A 20,045-nucleotide genomic window follows, 5' to 3' on the forward strand; every position below is an offset into this window, starting at 1 on the left:
AAATGTTGTAAATTTGGAGGTATTATTTAATAGTTGTGCACCACTTGTTTCTGGCAGGTCCAAGTAACCAGTGTGACATATTCACAGTTGGAATTACAATTTTGGGAATGGAATTTAAGGATGCTTTTCGCAACAAAGCATCTGTTGAGTATCAACAGTTATCATCGAATGTGACTTCAGCAGTAAGTTAGAATCCATTATGTTTTGTACAACAATTAATACTATTAATTTTGTATTTTTGAAAACATGCACTGTACACTATTATTCATATTTATGAACAAATGTCACTTTAAGGCTTGAAAAGGGGCATTCACGCGCAGAGCACCCCGCCGTACCGCTAATGCTACTACTGATAATATTGAGCATTATAGACTAGTAATAATCAAAGATTAGGGAGTATCAAATACATGAAAGATCCTCGCAGTAAGTACGCAACTTAAGCAGTTGCAAAAAGAAAGCCTAAAAAAAATTCAGGCTTGAACGGGATTCGAACCCATGACCTCTGCGATGCCGGTGCAGTGCTCTACCAACCGGGAACTGGTCATATTGTGAGTTTGTAATATACCTGTGAAGGGTGAATAAATGAAATTAGGAAGTATATTCGATGATCTCGATCACAGGCTCCTTCTCATTTGCCAAGTTGCTGATGACCACATGTGAACTTTTTCACTTGTCACATGTTGCACATAGTGAATGCGTTACTGAAAATGAATTTGTGGCCATTAGATCACAGGCCCATACAGCAGGCCCGAGAATGCTGCAAAACAGCTTTACGAAGTGGCTATTGAAGAATTCAGGTAACTACATAAATGAAACAGTGTTGTTATGTGATCAGTTATTTTTGCCATAAAAACTTGAAAAGTTGCGGAAGCTAAATAGAAAGTAATGTTTTGCAATAGACAATGGTTTTAACTTTAAGTGTTATCATCAGGCTATTTGTGCCTAAGTGGCGCTTAGGGACACGTGTATTCAATAGGGGACTGCTTTATTTGCCAATGGAAAAAAAAACATTTCTACTTAATAGGTAAAACTCGATTATATGCTCGAAATTTCTACCGTATGATTTGCCCTCATCAGCTAGATCACGCATAAAAATTGACAGCGAATAATCTTATCGTTATGGTATTAATATACTAATCGTTAAAAACTTAACAACGAGACAGATTCACGTTTTTGTTGAACAATGGTATAAATAGGTCACGCGCTAAGCGCTGCCTACTCGAGTCTACCTTTTTGTCGAGGGTCGAGGGTCGAGGGTATTTTTTTCGATTGTCGATGATACATTGTCGAGGGTCCCTATTTTACTCAAAATTCTTATGGGGAAACCTAATTATCAAATTATCATAATGGAGTCAGTAAGGAGAATTTACATTCAATTGCGCATCGATTATCCTTTTCTCCGTCGCGGCCGGTTCTAGTGTCGTCACGCAACGTGGAACGTTTGACATTTTTTTACATGAATGTACTCATTTCCTGTCTTTACGCATTCCTATCGCGTGCGGCCAGATATTCTTAACTTGCAAAAAAAGGCCTCTGGGTCGGGTCAGTAACTAATTTTAATAAACAAAAATATACCCGAAGCAAAAGACACGTCACAAAAAAGAAAAACATTTCCCTGACCCATGCTGTTGCTTACCTTGCTAAGCTTGATTGCCTTCTTCAGGGCAGTTTCCTCGTCTTCCTTTTTTGAAATTTCAATAGCCATGAACCATGGCTGGTAGAATCAATGTGGCCCGACCCCACCTCGCTATCCGATCCACTACTTACAACTTCTGAATATAACTTTTTCGACATTTCGAAGTATTACAGCAAATAATCGCTTTCAAGAAGAATATTCCTATTTGGAAAGATGCTATCTATATGACAAGCACCCAACACGTGTGATCACTGATCCACTATAACCTCCAAGATGCGAGAGGGGAAATTTTCTTCACCAAAGGCAAAGGTACCGCGCTGATAAAACGCAAGATAAAGGAGTCACACTTCTGATTTTATTTTCTGATATTTTTCTGATGTTTCTTTGCTTCTAAAATAGATCAAACACTAGAATAAGAAAAACTCTCGTGACAAACTGAAAAATGTTTGCTAACGGAGAAGTGGACGAGAGCATAGACGAGAGCATCTTTTTTTGCAAGTTTAAGGATATCTGACCACACGCGATAGGAATGCGTACAGACAGGAAATGAGTACATTTATGTAAAAATGTCAAACGTGCCACGCAAGAATAATCGTACTTTTTTCGTATTTTCGCAGCCGAGGAGCGTTGCGTGGCGACACTATAAACGGATATTAACAAGGATAAAAACGGAGAACGGGCGATGCGCAATTAAATGTAAATTCTCTTTACTGACTTTCATACATTTTTCAATGTAAAATAGGGACCCTCGACAGTGCACCCTCGACCCTCGACAAAAAGGTAGACTCTGCACACTCTACTCACTATCTATTTTACTTAACAATTAGATTATGAGCTCGAGATTTCTATCGCGTGATTGTTGATGAGGGCGAACTGCTCGAATCAACTATCACGCATAAAAATCTCGAGCTCATAATCTAATTGTTTTAGTATAAATCTACTAGTTGTTCAAAACTAAACAAGTAAATTATCTATATCGTCATCGCAGACACTTCGAAAACGCGACAAAGCGGCTGCCATTTTGTTGAAAACCGCTACTCACTATCTATCACAGAATAGAGAGCGAGTAGCGTAGCCAATCAGAGAACGGCATTAGTGATAGAACACTAGTAGATTTATACTAAAAGGGAATAGATATTGAGTATTGGGTAGCCAATAAGAGAACAACATTCGTAAAAGAACGCTTGTAGATTTAAACTAAATGTAATTATATTCTGCGTGTCTTATCATTTAGGAATGGTAGTGTCATAGCTGTTGCCCAGCTGCAGTTCCAAAAAGGTGTCAATGATCCATTACAGCCTCTACGGGATGACATGAATGATGGAAGACTTGGAATGTTCACTGTTGACAGGAATCTTGTTCTCAGTCCAAGTATGATTCATTGATCTTAATTTAACTTCAATAATGCTTATCAAATAAGTATCTAGGAATACCCATGAATCATTCATGGGCCTTCTTCTCATCAATCCATGTGTAATACTCCCAGGGTGAAAGTCTTTTAAAAGATCTTCAGAGATCTTTATTTTTACAAGAGTAATCCTTTAATTAAAGATCTCAAAACATCTGTGGATAGCATTAAAGGGACAGTGTCACCTATTTTTTGGGTCCCTTTGAAAAGCGGGAAAATATATTTGTATCCGGCGGTGGATCGTTAAAATAATGGTTCAGTTTTGTTAACAATAACCGTACTAGTGCACAGTAACTAGTATAAATTATCTTTGGCTGCGGATGGTTAGGATGCAAATGAGTTACAACTTCAACAAATTGGTTATGGGACCATTTCAGAGGCAATCACTGGAGCAGGAGGCTGTCAGGAACGAATTTCAACTTCACTAGAGAATTGCCTGTGAAACTATGAACTTTAGAGACGGTAGTAAAGCGTTTGTAAGCTGCACGATGAATCGAAGAAACCGTCGTGGATATCAAGCAGTAAGTGTCCAAAAGGGAGTCCAAAAGGGGGTCCAGAAGGGAGGGTCCAGGTTTTATCTACACCCCTTAAAAGAGGACATCTACGCAAAAGGGCCTTTTTTGCATGATAGTGGTCTAAATTTTTCATATCAGTACAAGCCATGTGCAATGCGAGTTCACCCTTGAAGCCGAATTAACACTCGCTGGTGCGAATACTAATTCTGGTTCGTAAGTCTGGTGCATCTCACTACGTTGAATGGCCTCACGCGTAAGGTTAAGGTAATCATAGACCAATATTTGCAAGGCGTTGATTTATACTTGGTATAAAAATTGATCCAGTCCGTTTTCATTTTGAATTAGGTAAGAAGATGTTCTTGTTATATCTGAGAGTTTATAAACTTGCTTATTGATTGGTTGGCATTCCCAAAACTGGCAAGCTCATGTTTCCACCATTAATGCGAACAAACTTAAAATATGTCCTTGTCGTATTATGTAAATGATGTTTTTGGATTAACTTATGAGTTTAATAAATTGCACCTTCTCTTGGCGCATTTGAGCAAAATGTTGTTTTAAAGTTTGATGGGTAGTCATGTCAATGACTCTTTCATTTTATCCATTCCTTAGGTACTACAATGAGACCAGCAACTCCTTCAGGTAGGCTTTATACAATTCATTAAATCACTTAAATTTCATAAGCTTTGACAAGATGGTTTTCCTGTTGAGAATTTCTAGATTGACAGATTATTTCCACTATTGTATAAAGATATATAGCCTCGAGCTCGTATTTCTGTGTTCGCGTTGATCCTAATAATGCAGAACAATTCTACCGAGTAGCTTCGCTTTTCCTGTAAAACTACGCAAAAGTTCCTACCTCGGAACACTCTGCCTTCTCTTCATAAACCCTGCTTTTTCTCAGGCAGTAAAACGTCAAGGTATAACTTAAAAAAATTGGTTTACGCTTCAGTTGATGGATTTTCTAGGAAAATTTCTCTGTCGTGTAGCTTAAGGGGTCTATATTACTAACCGTTTGTATATTCTTTCCTAAATTAAGGTGATCCTGCAGGGGCAACCCCTAAGACTCAAACCAATTCAAGTCCATCGGATACTGGAATGACAGTCATCATAGGAGGTTGCATTGCCCTTATTCTTGCAAATGTTATGTGATCTTTATCGACATAAACAGTACGTTTTGATCGTAAATAAGTCGATTTGACAAGCACTCTAATTTGTTGACAGGCCACTGTAGATGATGTTATATGTAAACGGCATTGTTTCGAAGTCACACAAAAACTTTTGGGCTTGGTAGATTTGTCTTTGTTTAGTCATTGCTGCTGCTGCTTCCATCGTTGTCGTTTGTGTTTTCAGTTACGATAGAAGGAGAAAATGAAATAGAAAAATAATGCTACCTGAATGAGGATTGGCTAAGTAGTCTCTTGATTTATATGTTCATTACACCTGAAATGCTTCATGTTATGTACTTGGGCCAATTTGCGGTTCCCTTTTTGATATATATTCTTGACATATAGTTAATGTTAACCAATCAAAGGCTGTTGGTAAGATATTTTGGAAACAAAAATAAAATCTTAAAGAAATGTTGAAAACATTCGAGGGAGTTTTTTTTTTTTTTATTGTCCAGCATAATGTCCTGCCTAATTCTCGCCAAATGTTTGAAAAACAAAATCAGACTATGTGCGTAAAGCTTAAATATGTACATGTGTGGTAACTGTTATTTGCTGCATTCATTAAGAAAAAATGCGAAATAAAAGTGACTTAACTCAACTCGCGTTAATTATTGCTGGCCAATCCGACACTTAGTGAGGGAGACAGGAAATACTTTAAATGACAGATAAACACAGTTATTTTCCAATGTTCGCGGGAAATTCAGAACCTTGAATTCGCATGTTCTGGTCATTATTTTACCAAATCGCGACCAAGTAATCAAAATACATCGTTTTCGTTTGAAAAAAAAAAAAAATACTTCTTACACAAGATGAGCATTCTAGATTTTTATTTTATTCTATTTATTTATCTATTTTTTTTTTTTTGGCGGGGGAGGGGGGGGGGGAGAGTGGTGGGGGGAGGGCGCAAAATTAGATAGAGAAAATCGGGAAAGGGAAAATCTCCCCATAAAACCCACGCTTACGAAGCCTTTTGATTCGGGTCTTGACCTGCTACACAACTACACCTGAAGAAAGTAACCATTGTTTCTGAACCATGACCGAACACAACATTAAATTTTATGGTGTTCTTCGTTTTTGAAAAATGTATAACTCCTCGTAAGCGTGGCTTTTTATTAGGAGTTTTTCTTTTACGGACTTTTCTGAAAAAAAAAATTAAATAAATAAATAAATAAATAAATAAATAAATAAATAAATAAATAAATAAATAAATAAATAAAAAAAATAGATAAATGGGGATTTGGAACTTCAACAACTTTTTTACCAGAATCGTTTAGCTGAAGTCATTGATTTTAATTTTACACCGACAAGATTTCGTGGCTTATTCACGCGTTAATTTAAACACGTCAGCCTCGCTTTGGCGCGTTTATTGACCTGACAAAACAAGATGGCGGTAAGGCGATAAACAGTAGACGTTAACGACTTACCATAAAAAAAATATTTTCTACTATTTCCTTGTTTGCTGACGAACAAATATCAGAAGAATGCAGCCAGACTACCTCTCATCCCAAATGCTGACACTGCTAAAAACTTTATTGAAAGAGGCTGAGTAATTGAAAACATACGACAGAAACAGTCAGTCCTAAAGCATTTTTAGCCTCATGTAAAGCCGTGAAACAAAATACTTGACATTCGTCCTAAGAAACGCGCATTTGTCCGCTAGTTTTCCCCATACAGTATAAGGAAAAATGTTACTAGTCTCTAGCACCGCTGAGGAAACACAATTATTCTGGTGATATTATATGCTTAAGAGTTATTGTCTGAGAAAACCAGGCAGGTGGTCAAAGATCGGGGTCGGCCAAATCATTCCATACTAACATCATAGATAGGTTAGGTGGACTTATGGATAAATATACTAAAGTTTGCTCTTCAAGTGTTTTGGTATAGGAGATATGAGATCCACTCTCCATCACCCCCTCAGGTCCTAGTTTTTCTGGTAAATTTGACCCAAATTTGACAGCCAGCAAAAACTGTACAATCTGGCGAACGAAGTTCATGTTTTGTACCTGATATGAATGGGCATTGAACTTTTTGTAAAAAGCCAGAGATATGCGAAATAAGCAAAAGTCACTCTACAACATTTAGTTTTGGAATACCTATATTTCGTATCTGCAAATGAGCAAGAAATTAGCCATTTTCGACCTCACGCAGAACACACAACTAAAACTTCAGCAAAAACTGGATGCCAAAACCAAACACTCTTACCTTCCATCTATCAAAATCAGCAATAGTCTTTTTGGGCCATTCAAACAGCAAGATGCTACATCACCTCCATTTCTCTACCTACTAGATATCATGTACAGCACGACACGACGCAATCAATGTGCTGTTTAAGCCGCTCCTGGATTTCGCATTGGGTTTGTCTTAAGTTAAAAATATTCAGTTGATCAAATTAGTTCCACAAAAAATTCAAATCCCTTCTCTTGCGAATTTAACGGAAAGAAAATTAAGAAAACGCGAAAATAAACAAAACGACGCCATGTTGAATTTGTTCACTCGGGATAGACTGGAAACTAGTTGATTGGTTGTAAGGGAGCCAGGGGCTAGCCAAGGCTGGCCATGGATGATTGTTCCACGCTGTTTTTCATAAGTAAGCTTTTTGATTTAAGGAAGGCTGGTTTAGGCTCATGCCGTAAGTGGCAAGGAATAACAAACTATTGGGAAATGAAGATACCAACGAGAGTTACAACCATTTTCCTTGCTTATTAAATGGCCTACATGTTGTTATGCTTGCTGGGCAGGGAATATCGTTTTGAAATTTAATTTGCATTTTGTGGGCTTTGATTAGGTAAAGTTTCTGGGTCAAGCTGTCTTGTACTGTCAAAGACGGGATTACAACAAATCAAAAAAGAGCCAAAAACACAAGAGTAATTTAGAGAAACAATACCGTAGCCCAGTTGGAAGTCTTGTTTGTAGATTCACTTGCAGAAACTCTATTTTGTTTCAATACAAAGGGAAAAAATCCGAAAAAATAACGTCATGTTCTTTTATATCGTAAAAGACTATACACGTACGAAAGTATTTTATGACAATTTTGTTCTTACCATATTTTCATTTATTACGTGACATATGGTCTTCGCTCCAGTCTTTTGCGACAGTATTTACATTGCACTCAGAAGCGTAATGTACAACGCAAAATGAGCTGCTTATTTTCAACTGTTGCCAGTGTATGCGGTCCAACACCATACGCGCCAAATGAGCTTTATGTTATTCCTCTAAAATCATGCAGAAAGGATTTAACAGATTATCTAACTAATCTGGGTGTCAGTCGATCGAAGTCGAGGCTTAGGGACACGGATTAACGAGGCTGATGTTATTCTCAATCGCGCCGGATTGCATTCTCTATCAGAGGATGACAGCGAAATGTCCAAAGCACAAATACGAATTAACAACACATTACCAGAAGTTAAAATCCAGTTGTTCACACCCATCTCACAGAGGTGAAGCGAAAAAATTAAAAAATCCTCGTCGGGTAAACAAACAGGTGTCGGAAGAAATATACCAGGAGTTTCAAGTTTCAGTTCTAATAGGATCCGGTATGTACAATAAGCCAATATTTAAATTATTTTCTCGCAATTCACCTTTTTTTGGTAATTAATTTACTCTTTATATGTTACCTTAAGATATTTCACTTTACGTGTAGTTTCTTATCAGTTCGGAAATCTCTACTAATTTATCAAATGCGTTGTTTTGTTACAATGTAACAAACATCTCATTCAATAGAAATCAACATTTCAAATATTGTTGCAGCCCTGTGTATTATAAACACTTGTCGAAAAGGCCATTCAAGCAGATTTAAAGTGGAGGATGCTACCTCAAAATTTGAGGACAAGCTTAAGGTGAATGTTTTGAATTAATAGTAAGATTACTGTTCCCTTGGACCGATATATAACTTCTTTATTTATTCGACCCGGAGACAATTTTGTGATGATCCCAGTAGAGGTTAAGAGTTAGGCGTTGCAGATTCTACGTTAACGTGATGTTATTTGTTTATTCTCTGATTAGCGTTCTTAACGGTCCGGCAGCTCCTCCTTCCCGTCTCCTATCATATTAATCAAGGTATCAAAGCGGAGATAAGACAGCCAAAACTAATTTTTTGTTAATTTGTTGTGTAAGTTTTCAACAGCAGCTTTTATAACCAAAAAGCGTATACTCCTAAGGGCCTTCTGGTGTACATGACAAGCCGGAATGATAAGTCCAACGCTTTTATTAAAAGCAAATGACGTATTCAGTGAGGGCTCCTAGGTAAATATTTCGCTTCACGACATGTGTTCATTGACAGACCAACGGAACTAGCAAAGTTCAAAATAAGTAAACAAAAGATCGGAAGCAAAAACAAACATACCTTGGAAAAGGCAGTTATCTATAGGAAAAAGGAAATTCCAAGCCAAAGGGGATCTGCAAGGAAAATTCTTTTTTCTAAATATCAAGCGCAGATTTTCCGTCAGTTATCTTTAGTTTTACGCAGTTTATTTTAAAGGTAGAACAATTCCATGACACTGTTTCTACTTATTTCACACATCCAATCTGATTGCCTTGCGGTAAAGGTAGAGATCATATTCCAGCTTTCCTCAGTGATTCAGAGGTGAGCGTGTCGAGTAGAGAGATTAACCTAGGAGGGTCAATTTATTGAGTAATAACTGTGATCAGTTTGCTTATACATTGTACAGAGATTTGTTTTACTAGTGTTATGTAGTACAAGTGTCAAATAACCGTACTTCTTTCAAAGTTACTAAACGGAAACTTTCTTATAAAGGCATTGCAATTTTTGTTATTAAATTCAACAATTCCAGTAGTTCATGCTTTAGCGTGCTTTATCGAGTTGTGAAGAACGCGGGAGTTGGATATCTCTGATTTCTTGACGGTGGAAATGTACATCAAAAGCCGCGCGATCAAAAAAAAATCCAATAAAGTTATTTTTTCACGCTATTGCGCGGTTCTGCTGGTTCTATTTTGAGCATGATTCGTTCGTGTCATTATTTGTTCAGATCTTGAGCTGTTTATCGCGACAAACAGACGTTTCTAGCAACAATGCGCCGGCGATAGGTCCTTCCCTGTCCCCTCCCTACCTAAAGTAAAAATAAGTAGGTCCCAGTCCCTTGAGAGCAATCCAACTCAAGATGGCGTCGTTCTGTTTAGTTCGTATTTCTTTTAAAATTTTCCTTCTGTTAAATTTGCCAGAGAGGGGTTCTGATTTTTTTGGGACCTTTTTAGTCAATTGCATATATTTAACCGTGGAGAAATCCAATGTGGAATCCAAGAGCGGCTTAATCGGCACATTGCTTGCGTCGTGTCGTGCTGTACATGACAACGAGTGGTAGGAGTAATGGAGGTGGTGAAGCATCTTGCTGTTTGAATGGCCCAAAAAGATTATTGATGATTGTGATAGAGGGAAGGTAAGAGTGTTTGGTTTTAGCATCCGATTGTTGCTGAAGATTTAGTTGTGTGTTCTGCGTGAGTTCGAAAATGGCTAATTTCTTGCTTATTCGCAGATGCGAAATATAGGGTATTCCAAAACTAAATGTTGTAGAGTGACTTTTGCTTATTTCGCATATCTCTGGCTTTTTACAAGAAGTTCTATGACCATTTATATCAGGTACAAAACACGAACTCTCTTCGCTAAATTTTACAGTTTTTGCTGGCTGTCAAATTTGGGTCAAATTTACCAGAAAAACTGGGACCTGAGGGGGTGATGGAGAGTGGATCTCATATCTCCTATACCAAAACACTTGAAGAGTAAACTTTAGTAAATTTATCCATAAGTCCACCTAACCTAACTATGATGTTAGTATGGAATAATTTGGCCGACCCCCATCTTTCAGCTTTTTCAGATTTTGCCCGGTTTTCTCAGACATTGACTCTTAAGAAATTACCTCTTCCAGTGGTACACTGAACTTACAGTACGCCAGTTATTTTTAAACAGATAATATCGCGCGGCTACATTCAAGACACAAAATGCGAAGGAATACGTCCATTTTTCCGTCTCAGCCGTTTATCCGCGCCAAAATGAACTTTTCAATAATTTTTTTTTAAATGTTAGAAACTATCACGACCTAACAAACAGAACGAAACACGGAAATGATAGCAATTGACGTAAATGGCAGAAGCTTTGTTTAACAATTTAGCGGCATAATTTGCGCTTTGGTTGGCTAAACAAACGTTGAGGATGCTACGTAACAGAACTCAAGAGGGGGACAGTAAACTTAACTTATGGTTTTGGATTCGGCCGGCCGAGAAATTATGTTTCCACATCACGAATGCTCTGAAAACAATCGTTAACCCGAAAAAATTCCGTTGTATAAAGTATACAATTTGTTTCAAGGACGTCATTTAAGAAATGTTCTTAACGTTTCCTATCGACACTAAACTTGCTTAAAGACATTGTGACTAATATGAATGTAGTTTTCCGCGCAATTGGTATTTCTCATGACGTAAATAAATTTTTTGTTTAAACCACTCACGTGGTAAGGAGTAAACTCGACCTTTAGAACTCTGCTTTCATATCAGATCCGCTTCTTGCGACACACTTCACAATCATGCTCCCGAATCACACACGTTCTGAAAACTAATCGTTAATAAAAAAAAGTAATTAAATAAAATTACAATTACTTTCAAAGTCTTTACTTTAAGGAATGTTCTAGTCTCTTCCCATCGTCACACAGCTTGCTTTCAAAGACATTTTTAATGTATTCTACACGAATTCAATTTTGGGGAATGCGGGTTGGCATATGTAATGACGCAGAAGGAGTCAGACAAGACCTCTTGAATTAATTGCATAAATATATCAGTCAGTTCCGCGTCTCTCGACAAACTTCACAAGCCGTTGTTGTGTACACATCGTTTTATTTCTTTTAAAGAGATCACGCCTTGCAACCGGCTGCCTACAATCATCAACGTGATGCATTTGACAAACTCCGCAGCGAGAGCACCGAAAGAGTGTTGCATTCTCCTCGTCTTATTGTTTATTTCACAGACAGGTAAACTATGTAGATTATCAGTATAAATGTGGGCGCTTTTACACCAGGCAATTTTTCTTACGATTTCCTTGTGCTGTTCAGTAAGACATAAGTTGTACGAATAGCGAGCATCTCTATGGGTACGTGCGAACGTCGATTTCGTCGCGCTTTTTTCATCAAATCGTCGATTTTTTTTAACGAAATCGTCGCTTTTATTTCTATAATTGTTTTCCGTGAGAGCTTTATTGACCCGATATTGGTAATTGAACGACATTTTGACTTTAAAAAAAAGTGACACAGGTGATTTTATATCAGACGCAAAAGAAAATCGGAAATCCAATTGTCATTGCAGTTATTGCAATGATGATAACTTAGTTGGGGAGGGGAGTATGGCGTTATATCCTCGCCAAAATTCAACTTCTAGTTCTCATTTTATAATTTCTGACCCTCATAATATCCTATTGTTCCCTCTCTGCATTAAATCAACGATTTCAGCCCAAGAAGGCGTTTTATTCAGGTTTTTGCAAGTGTGTGAGGAAAACGGAGGCGGCCCTTTTTTGTAAGCTTGGAAATTATCAGGGGTAGTTCTAAAAGAGTCAAAATTGCACTGGACTAACTGCAGTGCAATATTTTAAATATTGCATCCTGCTCGCAGCAATATTTTTATTATTGCGGCCGGCTTGTTATAAGCCACTTAATTGTGTCATGTATATTTTTGATCAGAACCTACAGAGGTTTCTAAGGTGAATAAAAGGAAACCCAATCGCGACGAAAAAGAGCTGAAGGACGCCTATTAAAGAAATTTGCGTGTCCGGGGAGGCGGCGTGGCCCAGCGACTAGGGCGCCGGACTTTAAATCCGGAGGTCCCGGGTTCAAGTCCCGCCTCAGCCACGCTTGTAAATAGCCAGCTGGTTTGCCTCCTGTCAGTAGGGATTTTTAACAAGTTATGTTCGATTTGATTATTGATATTTGTTTCCCGTCAGTTATTTCTAAGTAGAATGCCTGTAAAGTAGCTTTGGGTATGCATCTCCGCTATAAACAAAGCTTTTTTTTTTTTTTAAACAATGAAACAAAATGGAATCCCATCCAAAACAAAACTAACGTGCAGTAGGCGTAAACTAGGTTGATAAAACAAAATGATACGAGGAAAAATCCACGCGTGCTAGAAACCAAAGGGGGCGAGGCGAGAATGGACAAAAATAAACAACAAGAGGGGTAAAACCAATGTAGACGGAATCGCGTAAACGAAGCAACCACCAGGTAACAAAATACGCGAGCGGGGCGACAACATAGTGAGACACCTAAATGACAAAACTAGTTTCGTATCGTGAAACTACAATGTCGCATTGTGAGTCTCTAAAGCAGAATATCGGATAGATCAAATATGAACTATGAGTTAAAAAAAAAAAACAGTTGAATTTTGGTGGGGATATAACGCCATAGGGGGAGAGGGCTTGCGCTCTCTCCACAATTTCTTCGGCCTTTGCTCCCCTCTTTCTTGATTTTCTGTTTCCGTTCCTGAACAAACTTATTTAGGCCATACGATTAAACCTGTTTCAACTTAGCTGGAAAATTTGAAAGACGATTGGTTAATGAGCGTCGAGGAGGGTCTCATGAATAGTTTTAGCAATAATAATGTTTAAGGCAAATTTAACCAGACCTTTTTGCCAAGTGTTCAAGCACGGCAAGTCTGGTTCAAGAACCAGGATACACCGGTTTTTGAACCAGACTTGAAACAGGGTATAATCCTGAATTCAAAATGTTATAAAATAGACGCTGTAAGATATTTTAAACCGACGTTTGGGCAATACTGCCTTCTTCAGGGTAAAAACGATAAAAGCTTTTAACGGTATAGTTTTTTACCCTGAAGAAGACAGCATTGCCGAAACGTCGGTTTAAAATATCTTACTGTAAACTGTTACTTGTGTCATAGTTTTCTCTGTGTTTTTCGCCCTTCCCCGAATACAAAAAATAACCCAGCAACAACAACAACAACAACAATACTCAGAGAAGCAGAATAAGGGGTTATTGAATATAGTGAAAGCAGTATTTCAGTTTGTCGCCTCGCAAAACGTTCCGTGACTATCATTTTATTTTTGTTTTATACCCAATCCAGCATTTCCGTCATAGAACTACATTCGTAGTTCCAAAGGCGAATCCAAGCAATGTTATGATTTTTCTGCAGTTAAGAATGTTCCCATTTATGCCTTTAAACCAGGAGCCATGACCACGGATGGAGACCGTAAGCGTGGGGTCCACGCGTTCCCATGCGCTAGCAAAAAAATTTCGCCACCTTTCACGTCATAAACCCGCGCGGATACACGCAGATTTGCGTGGGGCTAATACCTTATATGGAAAATAGAAGAGAAGTCCAGTTCGGCTTCGACAAAAATACATAATTTTTAAATACTTTGAATGTCAAGATAACATTTTTTTACCCTGTAAATGTATTTCCACAGCTTTGGTCTCATTCGTTTGAAAAATCGTTGAGTTTGTACTCGATATATGATAAAAATGTATTTTTAGCTAACTCGCACGACGACGTTGTTTTTTCCCCGATTTTGTGGCTAACCAATAATTTTCAGACTGCGTGGTGATGCTACTAGAGACGCAGCCTAAGGATAAACTAGAATTTTCGTCTTATTCGACGGTGTGGCAAGTTTGTTGTTGTGATAACGCAAATGAACAAAGTTCAAGAAAGAGACACAAAAGTTGAGCTTAACTGTAAGCGGAGTCAACAACAATGCGAGGAAAACACATTGTTAGTGTTGGCAGAACCAAGGTTACAAAATGCATTTTATCTAGGCTAAACTGCCAGTTAAAAAATCTTCTCTTCGAATGCAATATTTCATAGACACACAGTGGAAAATATATTGATTATTGTACCGTGGGAAGTGATCATTTACAGCCTGCTTCAGAAAGCGGAAAATTCTGTACCGCGTCACCAGCTTAAACGGATGTTGATTTGAGGCAGTAGGGCCGCCACGAACGCCTCACTCGATTGACTAAGAAAAAAGTACACCAATAATAGTAACAATACTCTAGGACCATGATTGATTAGAGTTCAACGCTTTCCATTCAGCATGCGCCCGAGATGCATACAGTCTAAATGTTCCATAATTTGATAACCATTTTTTTTTTTCGAAAATGGGAACTTGAAATTATATCAAGGCCATGATTAGGGACGCCATTAACGTAAGCTGCGATAAAGAGCACAGTTTTAGAGTAAATCTTCGATTATAGCTCTTAATTTTACCGCTCAGGAATGTCTGCTTCATGCAGATTATAAGCTGATAGTTAAAGAGAAAAGAGGAATTGGGAGTACTTTTTTTCATTATAAAGAAAATCACGTTTATTTCAGGTACCGTGGACGTGAAATGCGTTCAGAAACGAATTCACGTTGTGGCAAGACTTTCATCGAACTCTTTGCTGTGAGACAAGCTTCCAAGAAGGCTACAGACACGGCAGTATCAAAGAGTTTGATTTCATAATTTCCGTTGGAATAAAAAAAAATCCCCTCTCAACTAAATGTTTTTATAATTCAATGCATTTTTCTTCTTTTTCATTAGCCAAGAGCAAACTACGTGACCTTCAAATAACTGCTTGCAAACAATGGTCTGCTCATGCGTAAAACTGTCCGACTGTGGTATTGCTTAGTGTTTTGCTGTAAATAATTTTCTGCTCATGTGTAATTGAACCAAGATCTTGTGTGAAAATGACAGATCACTTCCCTGAGCTGGCAGAGAGTGATTTGACATCCTTAGTTGATCAAAATTATGAAAAACAAACTCGGTGAACGAATGATAAAACAATTATAGAACTCGGTTATCGCACAATATCGTGATTTGTCAGTGTCTCGCAGATCAATTATTTGCCTTTACCTTCGCAAAAAATTGATCTGCTCGCCACTCAAGATATGTTGCTCACCTCGTCCAATAATTGTTATTTCCATTGAAAAATATACGTAAGGGGTCTTTGTTTGGAAGATTAATTCAGATAAAGTGTCCAGTGTGCACACTCAGAGATCAATTGATGTCCCTATTGATCTGCTGCTGATTTGTTTATCAGAATCTACGAGATCACGTCACCTTTCCCAGAAAAGGAAGTAAGGAGGTCTGATCTCGGCGAACAGAATGATGTTAGGCAAATGTTTTATGAACGGAGTGTTCAAACGTTTGAACGCCATTCAACATTTTCAAGAACAAAGAAAATGTTGAATCGATGTCGAATGAAAGTTTCAACCAATTTAAATTTGCTTCAACACACTTCCAACGAGCTTTTAACATTTTTATACGCTTTCAAAATGTTTAGCGACCAGTTCAAACGCCCCTTACATTTGGTTCAATAACTGTGTTAAAAGCATGTTAAATCAAAAGTTGAAACCGTTTAAACGGGCCTTTAGTTAGAAAACAGTTACCGGATGTCACAATTTTCTATGAGCAAATGGAACTTCTTTGGTAGCAAAATAGTAGTTATCACCTTGTTAATCAATGATTTTATGGCAGTAAATGTCGTAGGATTAAGTCGAAATGAGGGTCGGAAAGATATTGCATTGATCCTTTCCCTGCTGGCAGAGGCCTCTTAACCGTTGTATTCGCCGAACTGGCGGGTGCGAAAAAAAGAGACCTCTGCCCTGGGTCGAAACGGACTGTGTTGAGCATGCGCCATGGTTACCTAGCGACCGAACAGTCACCTAGCTTATGTTGGTATTCTGATCATTTTCAATTTCAGAGGCTTTTAGTTGGACCCTACAGCCCGATAAACCAACCAACGTGATAGAAGATGGGGTAAACAACAAAAATGTGAGACTCGTTTGGTATTTTGCATTTGATTCTGGTGAAGACCTTGTGACTGTCGAAATTAAAAGAGAGGACCTTGACGGAGGAAACAGAGTTGACATTGCATCAAGGTTTAGAACCACTGCGTTCCATTACCCAGAGAACACTGATTTCGATAAACACTACAGAGCGGAGCTTCCTTCACAGCTAATAATATTCAACGTGAACAACATTAAGGAATACAGATACATCCTTATCGTCAGATTTTCTAGAAGTGGTACCCTAGATTTTGCTACATCCACTGTAGATGTCAAAGTGTTTGGTGAGTGAAAATGAACCTTATTTCGAATTTAAATACCTCATGATACCGGTCATTGGCAGAGTGCAGACGCAGTTTGTGGAGGAGTGTCAAAAAATAACCGAGAAAATTCCAGACTCTTCCGGCCTAGCTTGTAAGTGACTGTGTGATTGTGATAGCGGGTATATTAATAATTTAATATATAAAATGCGGGGTTAGAAAAAAAGCAGGGCACAAAATAAACAAATGCGAGACATATGTTTTTTACCCCAGGGCCACGCAATGTTTATTGGTCGTTCTGGCTGTTTTAGAAAATATCGAACTTAGCTTCAGAGGCTATTTCACGTTTGAGCAGAACTAATGAACCGAAATAAATCTTCAAATCTTTGCAACCTGTGTTTTTATTTGAGTCAGAAAACGTGACTCACCAGCACTTACAAACTAGCCAACACTTGCACCCTCTATTTGCTGTAGAATGTCCCTCCAAGACTTTCTAAGTAACCTTGCGTCGTATTCCAGCACGGAAGGAATGTGCAGCAAAGCGTGATTCTTGATGATAAAACTGGCCGATAAAATATAATAAAGCTTGTATTGTCACTGTCGCTTCATCAAAAAGGGAAGTATTAACCAAAGCTTAACCAAAGTTGTTTTAAATTATTTTCGACGGCAAGTTTCGAAGAACAACCCGGGAAACCTTCCAGCCAGGAATCCAGTCGTTACAGTGAACATAACTGGCGCGTTTCGTGTTTTCAAAGGTAAAGCACCGTATATTTCGTTTCAAACTTCTAACGTCGAATTGATTCAGTTGTACTCTGATATTTCAACCGTAGCCTCCCAAAGTAGTTGATTCTACATCTATTATTTGGATGTAACGTGATCTCTTGCAATTAATCACTAGCGAAGTTACGTGGGCGCCCTTTTGGTTCAGCAACTTTAGTTGTGTGGTATCAGGCGCACACAACGGAATATTTCGGTAAAAAATCTGTTCAGATGGAAGGTCCCCTAAAAATTTTGCTAGGTGAAAAAACTTTCACCTAGCGATCCCCTAGACTTTCCGAGGTTTATCGGAAAACCATCAAATTTCTCTAGAATTGTCGGAAATGATGTGCTCACGCTTTATAACTCACATAATTTTCGGATGATATTTTTGTCCGCTAAAATTTTCGTCCGTCGTAACTATTCTAAAAGCTGCTATAATTTCCAGTGAGGAATTGAGATATCACCAGGAATTTACATTACTTAGGTCTTACAAGTGTATAATTTTGTCTCCTAACGTTTTTGGATGAATGGGTTATATGCCTCGGCTATAAAATTCAGACGGAGCATTTATATTCCCTAAGATTTTCGATTAATTTTTGTAGTCACAGGTATAGCGAAAAACGTCCCCTAAAATTTTCTAATGAAACTATGGCTACTACGTGTCCTCGAACTTTCGGCAAGACCCATCAGAATAGCTACAACTTTCAGATGAGACAAAAAAGCCCCCTCAAACTTTAGACACGACCAAAGTTCCCCTAATATATCCGAGCCGAGATAAATATCTTTTAGGGAAGCTCCAAATTAACCAAACAGGCTTGTAAGGCATACAAAAATCCATTTTAGGCACTTCTGACATATTTAGGAAGGTTTGGTCATTGGGTACCTCTGTGGTATTTTCGGCATGACATTCAATGAATTGTTGGTAGAGAAAAAATGCGAACTTCCTTAATCGTGCTGATGTTTCTGAATCATATCATATCATATCATGGGGGCAATGAATGCGCCATTTTCCGGCAATCCTAACATCCCACAGAAGTGGCTTTAAAACACAAATTCGGCTAGATTTGAGTATGATCCTCTACTGTTCCCTAAAACAAATCTCCAACGGAAGAGAAACCGTAAGATTCGAAACCGCGGTCTTACTTGTAACATTGCATTGCTTGCTGAAACCAATAGTGGAGGACAGCTACGATGTTCTTTCGGGATCACACACTGGCACAAGTTCCTTGAACACAATCCAACTAGATTACCAAAAACTTACCTGGGTTCTCTCAACCATGACCAGGATAGCGACAAGGAGGACGAAATAACGAGTTACCAACTTCTCAAAGCTCAAAAGCAAAAGCAACATAGAGGAAGAAAAATAGAGACGACAAACGACAAAGAAAAAGCGCTGATGGAGCAAACATCAAATTATCAACAGAGACCAAAAAAAAAAAAGAAAGAAAAACAAAGCAATCCATAAGAACTTGCAACGACATTTGGTAAAGAAGATCTATCTCATTGGTCACTCCATTGAAACTCTGAGCGTGCGGGCAACTAGCACGCCAGACGAACAGTTTAAAAAAGACTGGTCTTGATTTTACAGTCGCGCTTTGACTTCAAAATTCAAAACTTACAAAATGTGTCAAATGTTAGGAACCATGGCCACGAAATACCCAAGGACTGAGTGTAATCTCACGGAGGGAAACGGCTAAAACGAAGCGTAAAATTCGGTATAAATGCGGTTAAAAATTAGGTTACTTATTGGGCCTTTATGCCTTTCTCGTTAGGTAAGATTTATATTTCGATTCTTGGGTCAACAAAAGACGATGCGAACCTAATTTTTACACCTTTCAGGTCACATTTCATTCCCGAATGGCGTCCAAGAATCCTTGTAGCATAGTTTAATGCGAGTATTGCGTTACAGTTACCACTAGTCACTTCAATCTGTATTCACGAGTTGTTTCACAGTAGCCGTTGAGTTAAACAGCGGGAAATAAAGATGCAATAATAAATTAGTGTTCATAAAACAGGATTTGATTATCGCCTATTTTCGCTTTTAAATTTCCCGGGCGCAGCCATGTTGGATTTCATAACGTAACACGGTTGCTCAGTTATTTCACACAAAAGAACTTCTGCTCACTGACAATAGCTTTGCAACCGTATAACGTTATAAAATCCAAAATGGCGGCGTATGGGAAATTTAAAAGCGAAAATAGACAATAATCATATCTAATTTTAAGCACACTTGAATATTATTTCTACTTTTCAAACTATAATTTAGACATTTAGACAATTCCAACAATTTTACGTCGAAGTTTGTTGTCGGAGTGAGTGTTCCCTTTAAATGACACCCTAACTTTGAAAGTTACTTTGAACACTCAACATACATTAGCTAATTACAAGTGAGATAAACAGACACATCCAGAGCACGCACAACAAAAGCACTGTTAAGCCAATTTTCCAGATTTGTACTGTAAGCAAATAAAAAAATAATGCTTATAATAAATAATTAATTAAGCAAAATGTTATACACTGTAGTATTGCGCA

The 20,045-nt window shown here is 38.0% G+C and overlaps 1 protein-coding gene across 6 annotated transcripts in view; it reads left to right on the forward strand.

Moving 5' to 3' along the window:
* The window catches only part of LOC146457920 (cell adhesion molecule DSCAM-like), a 106,637-nt gene that overhangs the window by 72,744 nt on the left and 13,848 nt on the right, over positions 1-20,045 (forward strand). For all 6 annotated transcript variants that reach the window (XM_085091415.1, XM_085091416.1, XM_085091414.1 and 3 more), the window contains 3 exons: positions 58-182; positions 727-797; positions 2,871-3,007. In XM_085091415.1, the coding sequence (XP_084947541.1) occupies positions 58-182; positions 727-797; positions 2,871-3,007 (333 nt within the window). The remainder of the gene's footprint in view (positions 1-57; positions 183-726; positions 798-2,870; positions 3,008-20,045) is intronic.

The sequence above is a fragment of the Pavona decussata genome, unplaced genomic scaffold (genome assembly GCF_977016875.1).
Source record: "Pavona decussata unplaced genomic scaffold, jaPavDecu1.1 SCAFFOLD_236, whole genome shotgun sequence".
NCBI lineage: Eukaryota > Metazoa > Cnidaria > Anthozoa > Scleractinia > Agariciidae > Pavona > Pavona decussata.